Source organism: Suncus etruscus, chromosome 4 (assembly GCF_024139225.1).
Source record: "Suncus etruscus isolate mSunEtr1 chromosome 4, mSunEtr1.pri.cur, whole genome shotgun sequence".
Classification (NCBI taxonomy): domain Eukaryota; kingdom Metazoa; phylum Chordata; class Mammalia; order Eulipotyphla; family Soricidae; genus Suncus; species Suncus etruscus.
The window spans coordinates 74341513-74366810 of NC_064851.1; the positions used below are offsets into that span (position 1 = coordinate 74341513).

The following is a 25298-nucleotide window of genomic DNA, read 5'->3' on the forward strand; positions in this document are numbered from 1 at the left end:
CAGAAGCATGATACCAACAACAGAGACTATGTGAGGAATGGAGGTGTATTGCCACTACAGAGGATGACTTGAATTGAACAAACTAATTTGCCTGGAGCCTAGAGTCAATCCTGTGCCAGGAAACTTCAGGGTTAGGGTCTCCTTGTATTTAGACCATAATTTGTCTTTCCATGTCCCTTATGTTTTGGTGGGCCTATGCAAACAAATGCCACTTGAATACCATTTTTTACTATGTTCCCTTGACTCCAACCCTTAAGAAAAACAAGCCACTAAAACTTTTGAGGTTAACTTAAACTAGGTAGTATGTACATGGAACTAGAGAAATGTACTTTGCCCTCAATGTTTAAGGAGCTACATAAGTATAATGTCTATAGATTATATTGTGTGCTGCTAAGAAATAGTATGTACTACAACTGGGGATCTGAGGGACAAGTAATTGTACTGTACATGGGTTCAGTTTTGTTTTTCTAAATGCTCTTTGGCTGAAAGTTCAAGGCTGGGACATCATCGATGGGACTACCGAGAATGCTGTTTATGGGTGATTGGGCTTCCACTGTAACTTTACCCTGTCCTCTTCTTTACATCTTTGTTGTCATAATTAAAATAAAAAAAAAATGACAAATAAAAAAAAAATGTGTGTGTGTGTGTGTGTATTTGGTGTTAAGAATTTTTAAACTTCTCAGGCTTTCAATATTATTTGTGGGGATTAAAATATGTGTGTATGTGGGGCCGGGAAGGTGGCGCTAGAGGTAAGGTGTCTGCCTTGCAAGCGCTAGCGTAGGACGGACCGCAGTTCAATCCCCCGGTGTCCCATATGGTCCCCCCAAGCCAGGGGCAATTTCTGAGTGCATAGCCAGGAGTAACCCCTGAGCGTCAAATGGGTGTGGCCCAAAAGCCAAAAAACAAACAAACAAATAAAATATGTGTGTATGTACACACACACACACACACACACACACACATATAAATACCAAAACACCTAAAACAAAAGCCTAAAACAGTCTAAAACTTAATGGGTTTCAATATATGTCTACATATATATGTATATGCAATATATTATTATATGGAAACAGACATCTGCCTCTGACAAATATGAGTTGCTCATACAAGAAAATCTTCAAATCTGAGTCATTCTACCAACAATGATACCACTGGATATTTAGTTTCTAGAGGCAAAGATCTACACATTACAGCTCCCTTTGTTAGGATATCTGAAGTCTTTCATTTTAAAAGGTAACTTTTCGAAAGAAAATTATCCACATCAGTAGTTTTCAACTGCTTGTTTGTAGACAACATCTGGTCCACAGGTGTTAAAAGATTGAAATCACTAGATAAGACCATCCTAAAACTTGAGACCATAGCAATAGTACATTGCATAGGCTATAAGCCTTGTGCACATGTGAATTGCGTTCAGGCCTGGCCACCCCACATGGTCCCCAGAGTCCAACAAGGAGTGATCCCTGAGTACAGAGTAAGCCCTAAACACTGCAAGTAGTAGCCTCAAAAAAAAACAAAAACAAAACACACACACACATACACAAACCACCGTTAAATCTTAACACTCTGTGTTATATATCACTTGAAACTCAACATTTAAATTAAAAAAAGCAAGTTTAAGAAGTTAAAAATTAATTACACATCTAGGAGCCAACAGATAATACAACAGCATGTGCTGGGTATGGTACATGGGTTAGATTCCTGGTATCACTTGGTTCCAAGATTTTGTTGGGTGTAGCCCTGGAGGCCCTCTACCCCACCATCACTGACTGTGGCCTCAAGGTCCCCCTACCACTACCAGGGTATCCTAGAATTGCTGTCACTGAAAGTGCCTGAGGAGAATCATATCCTTGCACACTTGAACTGAATCAATAGCATGGTTGATGGAGAAGTGTTGGTGCATCCACAACTCCGCAGCATCAGTTAGTAGTTCCTCGTAATAACATCCTATTTAAATTGTAATTTAGATAGTGGGTCACTGTCTCTTCAAATGTGTCATCCACAGCTCATGGAATGAAATAATTAAAAGATAAAAAATATTATGTTTAATTTCAGTTCAAATAAAAATTAATATAATACATAAGAAAAACTTTGAGATCACAATATATAAGGAAAACTGACCACTAAAAAATAACAATTCATACAATATAGTGTAAGCTTTAATATAAATTGATGTCATTTCCTCAGTTGTTAGTCACATGTCTAAATCTACATTATATATTAAAGTATTAAAAAGCTAAAAAACATCATTGCAATATAGAGTCAATGGGAAAATACATATTTATGTGGCTTTATACACAATCTAAATTAAACAGTTCTGTATAATAATTTTTCAAAATATAAACATCACTTTACATGCAATAGAACATAGTAGGCTGGTTGTCCTAATATAATATCCAGAAATGCAAAGAGAAGACACCTTTTAACAAGACAGTTAATATAGCAGAGGTGGAATACAGAATACTTTGCCTTCACACAATCTTGAATAAAATTAAAGAAATATAAAAAGATATAATTTTTCTACTTTCAGATAAAATGAATAATACTGTGATTTTATGTTTGCCAGCTGTAACACAAATTGAGAAAGCAAAAAATAAAAATGGGAGATGGGGGAAAATCTGATCCTTTATGAATTTTAAACATCACCTGCCTATGGCTGCATTTAGGCTGCTTTTCTGTTGACAGTTTCCTAAATTACTTCTGTCACTCTGAATTGTGCATCAGTAGTCAGATGAGTCTTCCAGATTTCATTATGCCATTGTGTAACCATAGCTGCCACAATGTAAAGCCACAAGAAGTCTGTCCTTGAGTATTTCTTTACTTGGGTATTCAGGTAACTTGAGCATGTTGATGCTTTAAAAGAAAAATATACCACCCATTAAAGAGAAAATCTATGAAGTTTCTGATTGTTTAGCAGTAAAACCACTATTCAAAATTAACATAAAACAACCCTTTAGCATTTGCATTCAAATTGGAAAACCCTGGAGTAGTATTTAAAAGAGGAAAAAAAAACCCACACTGCAGTTTCCTTTTTACATGCATATATATTGAGAAAAATAAGTTTTGCTTGAAAATAAACAAGCAATGGGTTATTTAGTCTGAAGTAATAGTGCTAACTCATGACATTATGATATCATAACTTTACTGAGACATGAACTATAATCAAAAAAGGGCTACATAGCTACTTACTTGCCAGTGATTCTAAAATGTTAAATTCAGGTCATATTGTGGAGGTTTTTCTCACAATGCAGCAATACAGGTTACATTTGATAACTGAAAACTTATCAAAACAATTCACAGTGCATGTTTCTAAGACAATTTAACATACCATGTGCTTGAAGTGGGCAGAAGATTTGAAGTATATGGTACAGCAGCAATTGTAAAGTTTTGCAATCCACTTCCACCCATGATGTTAGCAAAACCACCATGTGGGACTCTAGAACTAAGAGTTGATACCTTAGTAAGTTATATCAGGAAAGGAAGCTTTTGTGATGATTACATTTCATAATCTAAGGTAGAAGGCCAAAAATATAATTAAGTGGGTCAAACTCAAGTTTTTACATACAGAAGGCCTAGTTCCATCCATCCCCAGACCCACCAGGAGCAACTTGTAAAAACCAGGAGCAACTCTTAAGCACCATCTAGTATAAACCCCAAACAAACATAAATCTAAGGTAGGGAAGAATATACTGACATATATTTAAATAAGTATACTTGGCAAAATACTTATTTTTAATCACAAAAGCTACTTTTTGACCAGTGACAAAGTTTTCATGAAGATATCACTCTACATTTCACTGAGACATACGATGATTTTGATTGGAAACAGCACATCAACTTCATTAAAAGAACTGCATTCACAATGAATTTCTTTCATGTTTCTCCCTCTGTACTGAGTTTCGTTTAAAGGCACAGACATTTCATTTGAATCTGTATCCCTGAGATCAAAATGACTGACATTTAGTAGAAATTCATTGAATATTTGCTGAATAAATGATTGTATAGCAAGTAATTCAAGCACCAGATGCTTTTTTTGTTTGGTCTGATTTTTGTTTTGGGGGCACATTAAGAGGTACCAATGAAATAGAACACAGATCCCCCAAACCGATTTTCCTGTAAGAATATTAAGATTCAATGGGGGAAATGGCAGACTATTTCTTGCTTTTCTTAATTGTAGTTTTGGGTCATACCCAACTATGCTCAAGGATCAACTATGCATTGAGGATCAGTGCTTGAGGGAACATCTGTGATACCAGAGATAGAGTCAGGGTTGGCCATTTTCAAGGCAAGTGCCTCAATTCCTTGACTATCTCTATAGGCCATGAATTTTCCTAGTCTAAGAAATTATTCTATAAAATTTCAAGCTAACCTTTAGGAATGAGAGCAAACTATTATCATTACTTATAAACAAGAAATTAGTAAAAGGAAGATGTCACTTAAGTATTTGCTATTTTTAAAAAAGGTATGTATTCACAGAACATTTAAAAATTATATATAACTAAATTCAAAAATCTATGAAGTAGGAACAATGTTTGTAGAAAGTAGATATTTGTAGAAAGTAAATATTTAGGGCCCCTGGGAACATAGCTCAATGCCTTAGAATGCCTGCTGAGCATGTGTTATGCGATGAACTCAATTTCTAGTGCTGCCACAAGATTGAAATAAGCAGCACAATTAAAGAAGCATAATTCTAAGCAAGCACCAAACGAAGAATAGTACAGCACCAGAGGGAGATGAGTGTGTGACACATGTTCCCATCTCAACAACAAAGGAACAGAGGAGAGGAGATTAAAAATTCATATATTGGGGCCGGCGAGGTGGCACTAGAGGTAAGGTGTCTACCTTGCAAGCGCTAGCCAAGGAAGGACCACGGTTCCATCCCCCGGCGTCCCATATGGTCCCCCCACGCCAGGGGCAATTTCTGTGCACTTAGGCAGGAGTAACCCTTGAGCATCAAATGGGTGTGGCCCAAAAAACCAAAAAAGAAAAAAAAGAAAAAAATTCGTATATTGTGGGAAAAATTCTTAAATCACCCAAATTTTAACAATGATTAGAGAGATAAAAGGTGATTTTCTTTCCACTTGTTCTGTTCTTCATAAGAAATGAAAACAATTTTTGCCTCATTTTCCATGTTAATTTACCCAAATACATGGTATATCTTTGCAAAAATAAAAAAAAATACTTAGCCTTAGGACTGGAGAGATAGTACAGAAAATAAGGTGATTGCTTTGCTGACCCACATTTAATTTTTAGCATACAATATGGCCCCCCATATGGGTCCCAAATCAATACTTAGAGTAAGTCTGTAGTGCAGAGCCAGAAGAGCTGAGCTTCACCAGACATGCCCCCCCAAACAGAAAAGAAAATAAATATCTAGCTTTTAATCATACATTTCATTTATTTTGTAAAATATTCATGCTTTATTTCTTCTTTAAAATTATGACTCCAATTATTTGTCTAATTAGTTAAAATACTAATAAAACAAAATATAAACTATCTTCTGAATAAATATATAATATAAACTATCTTCTTAATAGAAAATAGAATTTCTTGTTTTATTCTACCTACAGAATATAAATACTTTCACTCTACAGATAATTTGATATATACTGTAAATAGGATAAAACAAAAATTCTGTTAATCACTTAAAAATTTAATTACTACTTTTTAAATTAGAAAATAGTGAATCTAAAGTCATGTATATAAATTTTATATAATTAAAAATTATGAGTTTGTTGGCATACTTCCCAGCAGGAATGAGAGACACAAATGCAACTCTCACAGTGATACTTGGCTAGGCAGGGTGAAGCTGACAGTTCAGTGCTTAGGACCCAGCAATATGGTGTTCTCACCTGAGAACCTGTGACACCTACATGATACAGGGCAAGAGATCAAACTTGGGGGCTAGCACACACAGGCAGGCAAACTAACTAGCTGAGATATCTCTCTGACTCACATTATGTTTTTAAAATAATAAGAAAAAGTAGCAGCTAGTAAATAATCATAGTGGTAATGGTTACTGATGGCGGGAACTGTTTTCTTTTTTTCATTTATTATTTTTTGGTTTTGGGTCATAACCAGCGGCGCTCAGGGGTTACTCCTGGCTCTGTGCCCAGAAATCACTCCTGGCAGGCTTGAGGGACCATAGGGGATGCTGGGATTTAAACTGGGGTCCGTACTGTGTGGGCCATGTGCAAGGCAAATGCCTTACCGCTGTGCTATCCCTCTGGCCCTGAAATAAGATTTTTTAATTCTTCAAACTTTCTGCATGTCCAACTTCCTTAAGAAAACAAAATACCTTTAAATTAAAAATAGAAAAAAATCCCATAAATAAAAGGGAAGATGGGTTGAAGAGACAGTACGGTGAGTGTGGTGATTGTGGCCAACTTGAGCTTGATCTCCTTTGTTCCATATGGTCCCTTGAGTACTGCCAGGAGTGATTCCTTAGTGCACAGCTACTAGTAATCTATGAACATTGCCAGTGTGGCCCTCTCTCTCAAAAAAGAAATAGAAGGTCAAAAATAAAATTCCAAATTAGCGAGAATGAAATCCAGAATTTAAAAAATATCTTTCAGAAATAAAAGTTAAAAGAGATTTAAAGAAATCTAGTTTTCGAGGGAGGTGTGTAGATAGATCAAGTAGTTAGAACACTGTTTTGTGTGCCAGATCCTTGGACTTGATTCCCTACTTTATATATTATCTGCCTTCATTTCCAGGCACTGTTGGGAGTGGCTCCAAAGAGCACTGTCCCAAGCCCACCCACCCCCAAAAAAGAAAATCCAGTTTTCTAAAATTCATTGTATTTAGCATTTTTTAAAAGTAAATATTTCAGAGAAATATGTATTATAAATTACTTTTCATACCATAAATCTTGAAACTTTTAAAAGTTTGTTAAGAATTGAAGAAAAACTGCTTTTTATCTATGTTCTACACATGCACAGACATACAAGCATTGTCTGGCAACATGCCATTTTTAAAAATGGCTACTGTCATTACTAGCAGAATGCAAGATTGCCAAATGATAAAATATGCATGCTAATAGTCCTGAATAAAAGAGGGCTTTTCAAACACATTGAAAATAAACACTGAGCACTATTATAAATGTTTATCATTAATACCCAAATAAATCCTTGTTTACCCTGTAAAAATATAAAGGAAGTGACAAACTTACGAGAGTAATAATTCATTTTGATTGTTTGTGTCTATACCATTAGAAATGAAATGCATTAAATTCTCCACATTATCAGTAAAACACTTCTTACCTTCCAGTTACAAACTGCAAGAGAAGCACTCTCTCCTCTGGAGTAATATCTTCCACCACTTCCCAGAACCACTAACAACAAGAACAATTAACAAAACTTAGCTCATAATTCAAAGCAATTGTAGATTTCTTAATGTGAAAGAAATATGCAATATTCATAAAGCATATTTTATTCTATGAAACTCATTTATCAAAATGATTTTATACAAAGCTTTCATATGCAATATCCTCAGGAGAAGAATTGAGAGGAAAACTTTACTTTGTTAATTAATGTAGGGTTTCATCCATCGTGCTGAAACGCTTACAAAATTAAATGGTGAAACTTAACTTCATTCTAAGCTCTAGAGAGATTTTACCTGAATAACTGGATCTTCTCTTTCATAGCCACTAGTGTATTCTGTATTTTTTATCCAATCATTCACATCAATTTCTGGCATGCCAGAAAGCAGCAGCTCCTTTGGGAAGAAAGAAAAATATTTCATTAATCCTCTTGGGGTGGGGGTTGGGAGTTGAATGGTGGCAATAGTGGAGAAGGTAGAATTTAAATAGTAAATTTTCCTTAACTGGAGACTAATCCCAAGTAAAACTAATTTATTTCTGTGACAGTTTTCCCATGTCATCAATAACAAGGACTTCATGGAAACCTTTGATGACTGATGATAGCCTCAAATACTGTAAGATGTAGCAGTCTCCATGTTGATATAATTAAACATAATAATTTACATTTATATATCAATACATATGCTAGAGTTTATATGTCTGACATTATAAACATAACTTTCATTTATGACTTTGTTTCAAGAATCTGTTAGAGAGCATGTATTCAACATAAAAATCACAACAAAGATTTGAAGAAATTCTGAAGTAAGCATAGAAAAAAAGATAATCAACCACCCCTATTTACCAGGAAGAAAAAGGGAAGCAAAAGTAATATAATCTAAAAAGTAATTAATGGCAAAGAGAAGAGAAAAAACAAATAAACTCTTATATAGCATATAAATAAGAAAAGCAAAATGTATGGGCAGTATCCAATGATAACAAAGTGATCTTTGTGTAAAACTGAGATTATCAAGCAGAGATGGAGGCAGTGTAATCAGTGAAGGGATGATGAAAAGTGACTTTAGTCCAGTACAGAAAGATCTTTAGCATTTAAGTGACTGGACTGTAACTTTAAATACAGAAAAAATAAATTTAACACTATGTAACTAGGATACCTGAAATATAATAAAATAAAAAGGAGGAAAAATGAGGCCTATTTTAAAAAAATTAAGGCAGGGTGTAAAATGCCAAGGCAGCCAAAAGAGAAAATGATCTGAAAGCACTTCTGCAAATTAGCATTAAAAAAACATAAAAACCTAAATAAAACATGGAATCCCTGAGCGATTCTCAGAGTCTTGCTGGATTATCATTCATATTTCAGGAAGGAAGAAAAATACTTATAAACAACTATAGCAGAATTACAGGTAGAGTGTTTGCCTTGCACATGGCTGACCTGGGTTTGATCCCTGGCACAGCCAAAAGAAATTCCTAAGAGTTAGGAGACACCCTGAGCATTGCTGCATGATGCCCCCCTCCAAAAAAAATTTTTTTATAAAAAACAGCTAAGAGAAATTGTCTCTAAACCATATCTTCAAGGAATATCAAATGGAACAAGGAAACTCCATTTGGAAGAAAAATACATAGATTATAAAATGTGAAAAGAAAAAACAGCTAAGAGAAATTGTCTCTAAACCATATCTTCAAGGAATATCAAATGGAACAAGGAAACTCCATTTGGAAGAAAAATACATAGATTATAAAATGTGAAAAGAAAGTACTTATGTACTGATTGAAAGATTAATCTCTGGATCGAAGGCCTTTCAACATGAAAGGGTAAATAAAATAAAATAAAATAACAGGTGTAGGGGCCAGCGAGGTGGCGCTAGAGGTAAGGTGTCTGCCTTGCAAGTGCTAGCAAAGGAAGGACTGTGGTTCAATCTCCCGGCGTCCCATATGGTCACCCCAAGCCAGGGGCAATTTCTGAAAGCTTAGCCAGGAGTAACCCCTGAGCATCTAATGGGTGTGGCCCAAAAAAAACAAAACAAACAAACAAACAAAAAAACAGGTGTAAATTATAAGGTAACTTCAAAGCAAAAACACTTAGAAATAACAAGCAGCAACATATGGGAGTATATTATTATATTTTTAAAAGCATGCATCAAAACATAAGTGGGGAAAATAAAGAAAAGTCAAAGGAACAATGGCAAATGGCAAAACTCCAAAATATTTCCATAAAAATGGAAACAATTCCTTCATGTCAATAATTTCTAGCCAGATGGGTAGGGAAACAAAATACAATCTTCGCTATTACTAGAGACACACATTTATTATGATCACTCATGATAAATCCAGACTCCAAGTAAAGCATTGGAAAATATCATATAGACTAATGATACTTATTTTAAAAAAGCAGGTGCAGCCTGCTTGTATACTTTTATCTAATCCACATAGTGCTCAAAGTAAAGAAAGTAGATACTGAGGCTGGAACGATGGCACAGCGGTAGGGAGTTTGCCTTGCACGCAGCTGACCCAGGAAGGACCTGGTTAGATCCCTGGTGTCCCCCAAGCCAGTAGTGATTTCTGAGTGCATAGCCATGAGTAATCCCTGAGTTACTAGGTGTGGCCCAAAAACCATAAAAAAAAAACGGTAAAGAAAAAAGATACTAAGCCTCAAGGATAGACATTGCATGCTGGTTAAGGGAGCAACAGATTAAGGGAACTTGACTCTAACAATATATATGCTTCAGACACTGGATGGCAGTAAAGTTCTTAAAGCAATTGCTAATAGACCCAAGGAGATAGAACAAAGCAAAAAAAAAAAAGAGTGAGCAGTTTTGTTTTTTGGGTTCCTCTGTTTTTGTTTGTTTTTATTAATATTACTATTATTACTATTTTTTTCTGGTTTTGGGGCCACACCCAGCGGTGCTCAGGGGTTACTCCTGGCTGTCTGCTCAGAAATAGCTCCTGGCAGGCACGGGGGACCATATGGGACACCGGGATTCGAACCAACCACCTTAGGTCCTGGATCGGCTGCTTGCAAGGCAAACACTGCTGTGCTATCTCTCCGGGCCCTATTATTATTATTATTATTATTATTATTATTATTATTATTATTACTACTACTACTACTACTACTACTACTACTACTACTACTACTACTACTACTACTGCTGCTGCTGCTGCTGGGGATGGGATGTTGGAGCTCATACCCAGTGGACTCCTGGTGGATTCAGGGAATATTGGATGACAGTCACTTGCAAAGTAAGTGCCCAACCAACCCACTGTACTTTTTCTTTGGTTCCAGAGTGAAAGGATTTAAAACTCCACTCTTACCATTGTGCTGATCAACCAAATAGAACATCAAAAGAAAAAAAGAGCACAAAACTAAAATAAGAAATTTACAAGGCACAACCCCCACAATACAAAATATATAATGCCTCTTTGCCGGTGCACATGTCACAATTTCCAGAATAGATCGCATCCTGGGGCACAAAGTCATGTGTATAGAAATATATACATAGTTATCCTTTCAGACTACAATGCCATAAATCCTAAAAATCCAGAAAAATCTCCTATACTTTGAAACCAGACAACATACTGTTAAACTAGTGTCAGGTGGAAACCAAAGAACAAAAAGATTCCTTAGAACAAATGAGAATGATGACATATGATCAGCAAAAGCAGTACTAAGAGATAAGCTCATAGCAATACTAGCTTATATGAGGAAACAATATTATGAAACCTCACAAACTGAGAAACTAGAAAAGGAACAAAATATTAATTTCATGGTAAGTAGAGAAAGAAAATAATAAAATTAAGAACAAATCAAGAAAACAATACAAAGTGTAAATGGAAACAGAAGCATTTTAAGAGGAAAAAAATATGCAAGACTCTTGTCAAAACATCTGAATCAGCCCATATCACAGCTAGATATGTCACAATCATGTGAGATAATCAATAGCCTATATTTAAATAAAAACTGAGACGTCAGAGCATGTTATTACAGATTGATAAAATATGGTTCCAAATCTCTCTCCTACAGAAACTACTCATAATCTACACCTGACTAAGACAGAGTGAACTCTAAAGTTAATCAACGAAGATTAATATTAGCATAATATTAATAATAAGTCTTAGGAATGTTGAAGAACTCTGAAACCGTCTTCTTGGTTCTGACTTTCCAACTTACTGGAATATTTATCTCACATACTTTAGCCAAAAAATCAGATTAGATACAGAAGCGGATAGAGATGCTTCCATTAAAATTGAATGTTAAGGGGCCAGAGAGATAGCATGGAGGTAAGGCGTTTGCCTTTCATGCAGGAGGTCATCGGTTCAAGTCCTGGTGCCCCATATGGTCCCCCGTGCCTGCCAGGAGCAATTTCTGAGCCTGGAGCCAGAAGTAACCCCTGAGCACTGCCGGGTGTGACCCAAAAGCCACAAAAAAAAAAAAAAAAAAAAAATTGAATGTTAAAGAAATTTACAAAAAGTTAAACAATTTCACTGTTATCACTCTTTTGTTTCAGAAAATGCAGCTTTCATTTGAAAAAGTTATTTCTATTGATGAGCAATAGGTTTAACTTGGGGTGGAGGAAGTCTATCCAGGCACTGGCTTCCACAGGCCACTCTCAGCAATTACCAGTCAATTGACCTAGACGATTCAATGCAGTCCCTATGAATCACCAAAACCTTAACAGATGGTGTTCTGGTGCTTATAAAACTGCACTAAGGATGCAGCAAGGGATATTATGTGCTGCTGGGGTTTGAACTGGAGTCCATGTATTAAAACCCTATCTCAGTCCTGTGGATTATAACTTTTGGGGTAGTGTAGGTGTGGGTGGGAGTTAAGTCACACTACACAGTGCCCAGTGGCCACGCTGCTGCTGGTGGCACTTGGAAACCCTGTGGTGCTAGAATCAAACATAGGCCTCCTGCATGCAAAAAGAGGCACTCCAGTCTTGAGTTATCTCCCTGGCAGTGCTCAGGAATTATTCCTGACTCTGCACTCAGAAATCATTCCTGGCAGGCACAGGGGACCATATGGGATGTTGGGATTCAAGCCACCAAGGGTCCTAAATCAGCTGCATGCAAGGCAAATGTCCTACTACTGTGCTATATCTCCAACCCCCCAAGATGTACTTTTAAGAACAATTTTTCATTCTGGATTTTTTTTTTTTTTAGCTTCTCTATTGACAGGGTTAGGGGTGTAGGGATGAGGATGGATGCTAACCGTGATCACACTCACGTTGGTTCGTATCCCGGCACCCCATATGGTCCTCTGTGCCTACCAGCAGCGATTTCTGAGTATAGAGCCAGGAGTAACCCCTGAGCGCTGCCGGGTTACAAGGAACTCAAAATTGAACTGCTATTTGATCCAGCAATTGTTCTCCTAGGTATCTACCCCCAAACCGGAAGGACATTCATCCCAAAGTATGTGTGCACCCCCCTATTTATTGCAGCACTCAGCATAATAGCTAAGTCTTGGAACCAACCTCGATGTCCAACAATTGATGAGTGGGAATCATCAAGATGCGGTATCTATATACAATGGAATACTACATGGCAGTTAGAAATGATACAATCATAGACTTTGCAGCAACGTGGATGGACCTAGAAAATATTATGTTAAACGAAGTAAGCCAGAAGATGAAAGATAAACACAGAATGATATCACTATTCTGAAGTACCTAGAATATACACCAGATAAACAACCAATACCCCACGATCAAATAACAGGGTGTAACAGGATAGAAACTTCAAACACTGTAATAATGACCATATACTGTGGAGTAGAGCCCAAAACAAAGGGAAGAGAAACAACACAAAGCCCGACTACACATTATATCATAAAGAAACGAGCAACAGCAGAAACAGCAGCGTAGAAAGAACAGGTATGTAATTATCGTTTTACTACAAAGACCCATAATAATTTACTAGGGATCTTAATCAGGATTAAAGGTAAAGATTATGACGGGAAATTATTGACTCTAATGGAAACATTTCAAAAAATATGTCTGAATGTCTTAACCTTACCACATATAAAATAACCTCTCAGTTTTTCTATTCATAGGGGTTCCTGGATACAAAGGGTGAACATCCTACATTGATACCTCGGTGCTCAGTCACACGAGGCACCATACTCAGCTTGAATCATGAAAATGGCCGGATAAAACTCTTTAACATACCCTTTATCTCTAGATTGTACCTTCTTTTAGGACCTGAAGCACATGAACAGCCAGACCACTGAAGCAACAACCGTGACTTACAGATTTATACTACAGGGCCTAAACATTGAACACGTCCAAGCAAACTAATATGCCCTTGCTCTGTTACCCTCCCTTCTCATTACTTCATATTTTTGTTGTTGTTGTTGTTGTTGTTTGATTGTTGGTTTGTTTTGTTTTGTTTTTCCTTTTCTCTTTTCTTGTCTACCTCTTCTTCTTCTACCTTCTCCTCCTCATTATCATCAATTCAATCCATGTCAAACAAAAACCACACGGTTACTTCCTCTATAGCTGGCGTATAGGATGCTGCGGACAATACTGCAAAGGGTAAACACCTACATAGATAGACCTCACTAACACAAGGGTTAGTACTCGAGACACGAATCCTATACATACCCAAAAGTTGATCTATTAGTTTCTTTTCCTTACAAGTACTTAACTTACCTATGTTTCTGTACTCAGCGCATCTCTTGCCCTCCCCACCTCTCTACATTAATATATACCTAAGCTAACTTCTATATGTGGGCAGGAGCACACAGAGATAGGAATCCTCCTTAAGAGACAAACCTAAACCACAAACAACCCATACCTATACCCTATATAACCCCTCCCTATACCCTATACCCTCTTCAGAAATCTGACTATCCCTTCACCCCTCAATACCATCCCTAATATCCCCACCACATTGTAACTCTTCACCCTCAGTTCTTAATCCATTAGGCATCAAGACCGACCTCCTACCCCAACGATCCAGTACCCGGTACCCAAGTGAAGAGACTCCCACTCAAACTCACACCTTGTTCCCGGCAAGAAAATACAATCAACACCCCGACTGACTCATGCAGTGTGGCCCTCCTAATCACCTCTTCCTAATGTGGACTGGGAGTCCAAAAGGACTCCCACTGCAAGAACTCTACCCAAGACCTCCCTGCCTGGAGCCCACACCCCACAAGAAAATACTTATAATGAAAGTATAGGCTTCCCCATTGTCTTTTGAGATTTTCTTTCTCTTTCTTTTTGTACTCCGGCATGGTTTGATTTCAGAACCGAGACTATTGTGTGGTGCTAGTCTTTATTGCTCTAGTGCTCATTGGATATTTAATTTGATATTTCTTTCTGTATTGATGTGGTGTTTCAATTACCTTTTTCATGTCCTCGCTCAAACTGAGGTTGAAAGCCTCTAGAAGGACTACGCCATTTTCAGCTTATTTGATTTATTTTATTTTTTCTTATTTTTTACTCCATTCTATTGCTTTTCTTTCCTTCAAACAAAACTACATAACTCGAATTTTCGAGCTCCACCTCTCAAATAGAGGGGGAAACAAGGGAGGGTACCAGGACCAAACAGATATATTATTACTAATAGTAAGCTAAACAAAGAGGGGACCACCTACTCTAGCAGCCCGGGGGGTGATGGTGGGGGATATGGTTGCAGGAAGGGAACAGGGATGAGGGGAGGACAAATTTGGTGATGGATATTCCCGATTCAATGTTAATATGTACCTAAGGGCCCAGAGAGATAGCACAGCGGCGGCGTTTGCCTTGCAAGCAGCCGATCCAGGACCAAAGGTGGTTGGTTCGAATCCCGGTGTCCCATATGGTCCCCCCATGCCTGCCAGGAGCTATTTCTGAGCAGACAGCCAGGAGTGACCCCTGAAAAACGCCGGATGTGGCCCAAAAACCAAAAAAAAAAAAAATGTAGCTAAAATACTACTGTGAAAGATATGTAAGCCAATATGATCAAAATAAAAATTAAAAAAAATCAAGTAGCCTGAGGGTTAGGAATCATAAAAGAACAAAACAAAAAAATATATAACAAAGGACTCTCCTAAGCCAGAGTGACTATATAGTGGATAAGGTGCTTGTCTTGCAACCAGAGAACCTGTTAGACTCCTGGTACTGCATATGATCTCCTCAAGTTCGAAGTTATCCCTGAGTGCAGAGCCAGGAGTAAGCCCTGAGCACAGCATGGTGTAGCTGCAAATCAAATAAACCTCAAACATACAAAATTATGTTACAACTGACTTCAAATTAATTACTAAATTTTGTTCACTACTATACATACTGATGTATGCACATACTGGTGTATAATTTAGATATGTAAAATCTAAAGTACCAATCAATGAAGACTAAAACTAATTAAAGGGAATGAAGTCAAAGGATACTTCCCATTTATCTGGAATTTACTATATTAAGTTACAATTAAAATAAGAAAGCAGCTGTGCTCTACTTAATACTGTGTTCTATTAAGGATTTACTGCACTCTAATAAAAATAAAAGAGTAAAAGGAAATGGGAGGAAATATAGTATAAATCATATACAATTAGAAATTCCATTGGATCATAGTAAAGGGAATTAAGAGTTAAACAAGAGACATTACAGATTAAAGGCAAGCAAAGAGAGTGAACTTCACATGGATTTTAAATGGAAAGATATAAAATTATAATATATTAAAAATATGAAGCTAGAGGAACTGGAGCAATAACACAGTGGTAAGGCATTTGCCTTGCACGTGGCTATCACAGGGCAGATGACAGTTCGAATCCCAGCATCCCATATGGTCCCCTGAGCCTGCCAGGATCGATTTCTGAGCACAGAGCCTCGAGTAACCCCTGAGTGCCACCAGTGTGACCCCAAAACAAAACAAAACAAAACAAAAAGCTGGAAAATATAACACAAAACAAGAAAAACTATCAGTTCTTCTTTTATGAGAAGTGTAAACTATCACATTTGACTTCACATAACCAAATAAAAATTCAGAAATATGTCAACAATTATGTCTTGGAATATTGGCCTTTAACACACCAATGTAGAATATATTCCAGTTTAGTTTATCATCACCTCAGCCCACTTTACATTAAGTAATTTCTAATCTAGCTATGAAGTTTAAGAGAAACCATCAGAACACTTCTAATAAATCTTTAAACACGAGTACAAAACTACAATGTCTTATAATTATTCCAATCTATGCTAACATTTTAAAGTTATTTCTGAATTACATTAACTAGGTTTTGTGTAACTGTGTACCAACAAAAAGAACTGATGCTTTTTCTTACCAATTCATACTCATCAAAAAGCTGTATGAGGGAAGGTGGAATGAACATATGAAAGCCCTGTAGAAAAGCATTGATCTGAGGTTGAATGGCTCTTGTCATTCGAAGTTCAGTAACAAGCTGGACATACTCTGCCTATAAAAAAATATTCGAGATGATTTTTCAAAGTTTGCACTCTTAATATTTATGTCATCATTTCATTTAAAAGGTAAAATTATAAATCTTGGTACCAACATTCATGTTCCTTCAATCATGGTAATACCAACAACTAGGAAAAATAGGTAAAAATCTTAGGGCCCATTCATAAATCCTGTCTATACTCTGTATGGTATTACTCTATCTCACTCTTCTGGACCAAGCCATCATGATAGTTTGCCTGGACTACTTTGCATTGCTTCTACTCCCTATCACTGAACCATTTAAATGTGCAAATAAATAACTGATTGGTAAGATACCAATGTGTATAAATACAGATACTGGTATATATTTTAACTACATCTGAAGTAAAACTGAGTTAAAAGAAATTAACACTTAAAAACAGACGGATTGTTTTAGTTCCCATTCTATGCTCAGTTCTTCCTCTAAAAGGCCCTGACCCAGCTAAGTTAAATATCTTATTTACTGGCTTTGAATTCTCTGTACATCTTCAGATCATTAGAAGTGTTCGATATAATGAATTCCTCACAATTCTCTCCTAACCACACATTACTGCTTGTGCAATTTGGCATAGAGAACGTTGCCAGATAGCTCAACTATTCAATCTACTCTCACCAGCCTCTCCTCTCACCAACAAATGCCACCCTCTATCATCCAGGTGTTTTTCTTTCTATAATGATTAGTTGTTTCAGTAAAGAAGTATGTAGTAAGAAGAGAGAAGTATATGCCCCTAACAAATAAAATTTGATGTGAAAGATTCAGAGTCACAAAATGTATGTAACACAATTCTCAATGATAATCAAACAGTTATTTCAGTATTAATACTTGATTATCTTTTAGGTTCCTCTAAAATCATTTACTGTACATACTACAATTGTTCTACTTTATGTTTATTTATTTGTGTTTAAGGTGCTATGTGACTATCTACCCTAAAAAAGTAACTTTTCTCAAAACATTTTGCTTTTATAACCATAGGTAATAGTCAATAATCAATGTTCAAGATGCTTAACAAATTATGAAATATAACTATAAAAAGATTGTTGAGTTGTTCAAATATACTTACCTATTTTAATTTTGCTATGCATATTTATAAAACATAGTATATACTTTATCAATTCCTGTTATTCATTCCTTCTTTTTTGTTTTGTTTTTGTTTTGGGGCCACACCGAGTGACACTCAAGGATTACTCCTGGCTATGCGCTCAGAAATAGCTCCTGGCTCGGAGGACCATATGGAACACTGGGGAATCAAACCGTGGTCTTGTCCTAGGTTAGCACGTGCAAGGCAAATGCCCTACCCACTTGCGTCACCGCTCTGGCCCCATACATTCCTTCTTTTGGGGGGATATACACCTAGCTGTACTAGGGGCTTACTCCTGGCTCTATGCTCAGTGATCACTCCTGGTGGTTGCCCAGGGGACTGAACCCAGATAAGCAGTATGAAAGGTAAGCACCTTTCGCACATTATATACTACCCTCCTCTCTAGTCCATGTTCCATTTATTCTAATGTCCAAAAGTATACTAAACTTCCCCCTTTCATTTCTTCTAAATACTATTTTCTACATTTATTCCATCAATTCTGGCTCAGTTACTAGATAAGTCTTTAAGAAAACCAATTTCTTTAGCTATTAGCCCCCACTCTAATTTAACTTTGGATGAATCTTTGTCTAATATTTTTCAGTAAAATAACAAAACTCTAGCCATCTTAAATCCTCCTAAGAGTCTTTCAGAATTGAAACTGTTTTTAATCTAAATCCAACTATTGCTAAAATTTATTTCCTTGTTTCCTTAAATAGTAAATCCTAAAACACACAAGTTAACATTTTCTTGACACAATTACTATGAACATTTCAACCATTCTTACTGTTCACTTATATATTGCTGCAGTCATATGACCCAAATAGGATTCTGTGTAACTCACCCCATATTAAATGTGCTAACCTAACTATCTCAAATATCTGTATAGACTGAAAGGAAACAGGATGTGTAAATAACAGTCATGGACTGAGTTGAACAATTCAACATTAAGTATTAATCAAACATAGATAGGGGATATACTCTGCATGAAGAAGGTCCTGGGCTTGAACGTCAATAACACACACACACACACATACACACACACACACACACACACACACACGATATACTCTGCATAAATTTCAATAACACACACACACACACACACACACGATATACTCTGCATGAAGGCGGCCCTGAGATTGAACTTCAACATACCACACGATACTAGGTGTGACCCAAAAACCAAAAAGAGAAGACAAAAACAAAACAAAACAAAAAACCTTTTTATTAGCAAAAGTATTTCATCAATACAAGTACTACTGCGATTCTTTAATATGGTTAAATTTAATTTATATGCTATTTTACACTATTTGTGGCCCTCAAAGAATTGACAATATAATTTAGTGTGAGAAGATAATGACTCCTACAATATCTACTAGGGCTAACAATACCCCATTTTCCATATTTCCACATTAACTACTCTCAATATCAGAGAAGAAAGTAAAAATTTGGACTTAGGGGCCGGAGAGATAGCATGGAGGTAAGGCATTTGCTTTTCACGCAGAACGTCAGCGGTTCGAATCCTGGCATCCCATATGGTCCCCTGAGCCTGCCAGGAGCGATTTCTGAGCATAGAGACAGGAGTAACCCCTGAGCACTGCTGGGTGTGACCCAAAAGCAAACAAAAAAGAAATTGGACTTAGTTTAAATGTGCACACACACACCCACTGGAAAGCTTCACCAACAATGTAACAGCTGCTGAAGATAGAATTAGTAAGCTGGAAGATGAGATGCATAACTCCATACAACAAAAAAGGTTGGAAAGAGCCTTAAAACAAATGATGATATAATGGGAAAAAACCTCAAAAAAATGTGAACAGATAAAAATAGAGGTCTGCGATAAACTGAATAAGAAATAATGTAAGAATCATTGGAGTCCTTAAAGGCCCAGGAAAAAAAATCTCTATGAAAAAACTACAGTCAAGGACATCACTAGAGAAAACCTCCCAGAGTTAAAGGCTGCATGCAATCAAATACTACATATGCCCAAAGAGTACTGGCTAAAAGAGATCCAAATAAAAGCACCCCAAGGCACATCTTTGTTATAATGATAAATCCATAGATGGGATGAAATACTGAAGTCAGAAGAACAAAAATGGAAATTTGTACAAAAGCATCCTTAAGATTTACAGCGGATTTGTCAAAAACAACCCTTAAGGCCCGAAAACTCAATGAAATGAACGTTTCACCAAGAATTCTTCACCCAGCCAAACTTACATTCAGGTTTGAAGGAAAGATACACAGCTTCACAGATGAAGAACAGCTGAGGAACTTTACAGACTAAAAATCAATCTTAAAAGAAGAACTGAAAGGTCTAATTTTTGTTTTGTTTTGTTTTCTTTTGTTTTTGGGTCACACCCGGCAGTGCTCAGGGGTTATTCCTGGCTCCAGGCTCAGAAATTGCTCCTGGCAGGCACAGGGGACCATATGGTGCGCCGGGATTCAAACCGATGACCTCCTGCATGAAAGGCAAACGCCTTACCTCCATGCTATCTCTCCAGCCCCTGAAAGGTCTAATTTAAGGCAGCACAAACACATCAAACTCTTAAAAAAGATGGCCCTAAATCCCAATATAATCATCGCACTCTATGTTAATGGACTAAGTGTACCAGTTAAGAGACAGAGAATGGCAAAATTGATCCAAATGTTGACTCTAATATTTTGATGCCTCCACAAAATACATCTGAATAGTCAGAGCAAATATAAAGTCAAATGTTGCAGACTAATCTTTCAAACAAACAACTCCTTTAAAAGACAGGAGTAACCATACTTGTATCAGATGACACAGACTTTATACTTAAAAAGGCGAAAAGGGACAGAGGTAGACATTTCTTGATATGTACATCAGGAAGAAATCACACTTATGAACATAAATGCATCCAATGAGGGACAAGAAAAATACTTAAAACAATTGCCGACAGATTTAAAGAAAGGTATCAATATCAACACAGTAATAATAGGAGACTTCAACACTGCCCTGCCACGCCTTGATAGGTCTACCAGGAAAAAAACTCAACAAGAATATACTAGCTCTGTAGGAAAAAATGGAAGAGAATGGCTTAGCAGGTATATATCTGTATATATACATGTATTTACACATATATGTATATATTTATATATAAATGTAAGAGAATATATATACCTATACACATACATACAAAAAAATATATATAGGTATATATATATAGGTGTATATATATATATACATACATACATACATACATACATACATACTTACTAAGCTCTCCATTCCCAGAAAACTGGATACACATTTTACTCCAATGTACATGGGTGATTTCTCCAAGATATAGTATATGATGGACCATAAAGCATTCCTCCACAATATCGAGAAAATAAAAATTGTAAGAACTCTTTCTCAGATTATCATGCACTGAAATTAGAGGAGAATCACAAATGTACACAGAGAAAAACTTTAACAATTGGAAGTTAAACAACTTGCTACTGAACAACAGTGGGTCAGAGATGAAATCAAAATTCCTTGAAATAAATGAGAATGAAGACACAAATTATCAGAATTTGTGGGACACAGCAAAAGCAGTATTAAGAGGAACATTTATAGCTTTACAAGCATAAATCAGGAAGAAAGAAGGGGCCTACAGAAATAATTTAATATCACAGATTAAAAATTTGGAAAAAGAACAACAAGATGTATCAAAAATAAATTGATGGAAGGAAATAATAAGGCTTAGAGCAGAAACTAATAAGCTAGAAATAATAATAGAGAAAATAATAATAGAGAAAAAATAGACATTAAAAATACAATCTCGGAACTGGCGAGGTGGCGCTAGAGGTAGCAAGCGCTAGCCAAGGAAAGATCGTGACTACGGTTCGATCCCCCGGTGTCCCATATGCTCCCCCCAAGCCAGGAGCAATTTCTGAGCATTTAGCCAGAAGTAACCCCTAGTATCAAACGGGTGTGGCCCGAAAAACCAAAAAAAAATAAAAATAAAAAAATAAAAAAAAATACAATCTCATTCACAATAGTACCACAGAAACTCAAATATCTTGGTGTCAACTTAAAGAGGTGAAAGGCCTATATATACAGAGATAACTACAAAACAATGCTTCAAGAAATAAGAGGACACAAGGAAATGGAGGCATACACCCTGCTCACGAATTGGGGGGGATCAACATTATTAAAAGAACAAAAGCCAATGAATTGTTAAAGTAACCCTTGGGAAAAAGATGAGAGACATTGCTTTTTTTTTATTTTAACTTGGTCTACAAAGCAATAGTCATCAAAACAGCATGATACTGAAATAAAGGCAGAGCCTCAGATCAATGGAATTGAGTAATTAGAAAATGAACCCCAGACATACAGTCAATCAATCTTTAATAAAGAGGCAAAAAATAGCAAAAAAAAAAAATAACCTCTTCAACAAGTAGACAACTGCTGGATAACTAATCAACCACATGCAAAAAAAAAAAGCGAACTCAAACCTCTATCTAACACCATGCACAAAGGTCAAATAAAAATGGATTAAAGAGGGCCAGAGAGATAGCACAACAGTAGGGTGTTTGCCTTGCATGCAGCTGATCCAGGGAAGATGGAGGTTCGAATCCTTGCATCCAGTAAGGTCTCCCAAGCCTGTCAGGAGTGATTTCTGAACACAGAGCCAGAACAGTATAGCAATTATATCAAGACAATAGAGCTGAACATCACGAGCAACAGCTCATGACATTAAGTTACCACAAAGAGCAGTAAGTGAAGCTAATGTACTAACCAGAATGACAACTACCATAACAATGATCATGAGGGAAAGAGGCAGAATGTCTGTTTCAGAGACAGGCAGATGGTTGGGGTGAGGGAGGGAAATGAGGGGACATTGGTGGTAGAAAGATCACACTAATAAAGGGTAGTGTACAGTCTGATACTGAAACCTCAGTATGAAAATATTTGCAAACAATTATTAAATAAAAAATAAAAATAAACCCTAAACCTACCCCCAAACCCTAACTTTAACCCTATACCATAGCCTGTCCTAAACCTAACAATAACATTTAACACTAATCCTAATCTACCCCATTCCTAACCCTAACCTAAACCTAGCCTTACCCCATAAAGCATAACCCTATACTTAACCATAAACATAAAACTATTCCTCATTCCTAACCCTAACCTAAACCCAACCCTAACCCTAAAACTAACACTAATTTTAAAACCTAACTCTAACACTAACTCTTGGCCAAATACTACCCTAACCTAAAGCCTAACTTTAACCTTAATACTAAATCTAACACTAAATCTAAAAATAAATTTAAAAAAGAAAAAAAATAGAAATACTTCTTGCGGGGCCAGAGAAATAGTACAAGGTAAAAGCAATTGTCCTGTATCCCGCCTAACCCTGTTCAAATCAATAGCACCATATATGAGTATCATTCTTGAGTACCACTATAAGTCACTCCTGAGCAAAGAGCCTGAAAAAGAACCAGAGCATGAGCAAGGGTGGCCCTAAAACAAAACAATAGTAATACTGCTTAAATGTAAATAGTGGGGGGTGTTTTGTTGTCTTTGTAGGGCCACACCAGGAAGTGCTCAGGAGTTCCTTCTGACCCTACACTCAAGAATTCTTCCTGGTGGGCTTGGGAATCAAATGGGATGCCAGGGATTGAAAGTGGGTCAGCAAAGTGCAAAGCAAATGACCTACCAGCTATACCAGGGGTCCTCAAACTTCTTAAACTGGGGGCCAGTTCACTGTCCTTTAAACAGTTGGTTGGGTCAAACTATAGTTTAAAAAAACAACAACAAACAAAAACTGAGCAAATTCCTATGCATACTGCATATATCTTATATGGAAGTAAAATAATAAAATGGGAACAAACACAATATTTAAAAGGAAGAACAAGTAAAGTTAAATCAAAAAACTTACTTGTATTCCAATAGGAACTATGGGCCTGCTTTTGGTAGGACCGTAGTTTGAGGACACCTGCCCAAGACTGAGAGGAGTCACAAGACAGAAAATAAAGGGAGTCAGAGAGAGCAGTGTGGGTGCACTGAGGGTCCAGGACTACTTGGCTAAGCAGAACAGGAAGCAGAAGCAAAAACACCCTGAAAACTGGATTGAAATGTCCTTGGCAGGCCGCATGTGGCCTTCGGAACATAATTTGAGGAGCCCTGTGCTATACTATTACTCTGATCACATAGTGTTTATTAATTCCTACTATTTTCAAAAATAAACCAAGGGAGACCATATGGGATGCCAGGGATCAAGCCCAGGTCAGCAGTGTTCAAGGCAATCACCCTACCCCTATCTACTCAGCACCCCCCCAAATTTTAAATCTTAATTTATTGTGAGAAACATGACTCAGAAGGGTAAAACCTGAGAAGTTTATTAGTGATTGAAATCCTGCTTTTACATCTAATATCAAAGTTAATTACCAAAAAGTCTATAATCAATGAGTTGTTATTATAGCTAAGTAGAAATATATTACTTAACTTAAAAACAAAATTCCAAGTGTTTTAATATTACAATAGCATTCCAGCTTCAGACTAGACTTTTTTTAAACTTTATTTTTCAGGGGAAATACCCAGATAAACTTAGGGGTTCCAGGGCAGAGCCCAGTGATTGTACTGGCCTCATAGTTCAGGCCAGGAGATGCATTGTTGTTTAGTGCTTAGGGTTTACTACTAAAGGCTTCAGAACTTGCATATGCTTTGTCACTGATCTGTCTCCCCCTTCTCAGTGTATATTCTTATTCTTATTTTCACTAATACTCAATATTTTTGTCTATCTACATTCAAATTTTTTAAATGCAAGAGAATAAAACATGTATTCATGCATATCCTATTTTCACTTGCTATCATTCAATATTTTCATCTCTCTACATTCTATTTTTTAAATGCAAGAGAATAAAACATATATTCATACAATTATTAAAGTTCTTTTCCCATTGTGATATGCAATATGAGACAAGTAACAAATTAAGCTGCCAGAAATAGCATCCAAGATAGATGTGAGAAGTCATGCTTGAGATTCTCTTGTGAAAAGCATCACTTTCTTAGAATAAAGATTGTATTATTTCTTATAGTGAAAGTAGGTCTCCGGTGTAAAATAAAGTAATAAATACCTGTGCCAAAAAGCTGGTATAGTGGGAAGGCATTTGCCTTGCATGCAGCCTACCTGGGTTCAATCTCTGACATTACATATGGTCCTCTGAACCCCACCAGGAATGAACCCAGAGTGCAGAGTCAAGAATACAACCTGAGCACTATTGGATATGGCTCAAAGCCCCCACACTACCACCACACACACTCGCACACACTTTAAAATAAAGACATTATAGGGTCCAGAGCAGTGGTTCAAGCAGCAGTCGTTTGCCTTACATGTGCTGACCTAGGATGGACCGCCCCTTGCCCCATAAGGTCCCCAAAGCCAGGAGCGATTTCTGAGCGCATAGCCAGGACTAACCCCTGAGTATCACGGGGTGTGGCCCAAAACAACCCCCCCCCCAGAAAAAAGCATTAT

At 36.7% G+C, this 25298-nt stretch overlaps 1 protein-coding gene across 2 annotated transcripts in view; it reads right to left on the reverse strand.

Moving 5' to 3' along the window:
- Positions 1–2429: 2429 nt before the first annotated feature.
- The window catches only part of HACE1 (HECT domain and ankyrin repeat containing E3 ubiquitin protein ligase 1), a 103854-nt gene continuing 80985 nt past the window's right edge, over positions 2430–25298 (reverse strand). For both annotated transcript variants that reach the window (XM_049771167.1, XM_049771168.1), the window contains 5 exons: positions 16578–16709; positions 7615–7713; positions 7260–7330; positions 3326–3439; positions 2430–2850 (listed from right to left, as the gene is read on the reverse strand). In XM_049771167.1, the coding sequence (XP_049627124.1) occupies positions 2748–2850; positions 3326–3439; positions 7260–7330; positions 7615–7713; positions 16578–16709 (519 nt within the window). In that variant the 3' untranslated portion in view covers positions 2430–2747. The remainder of the gene's footprint in view (positions 2851–3325; positions 3440–7259; positions 7331–7614; positions 7714–16577; positions 16710–25298) is intronic.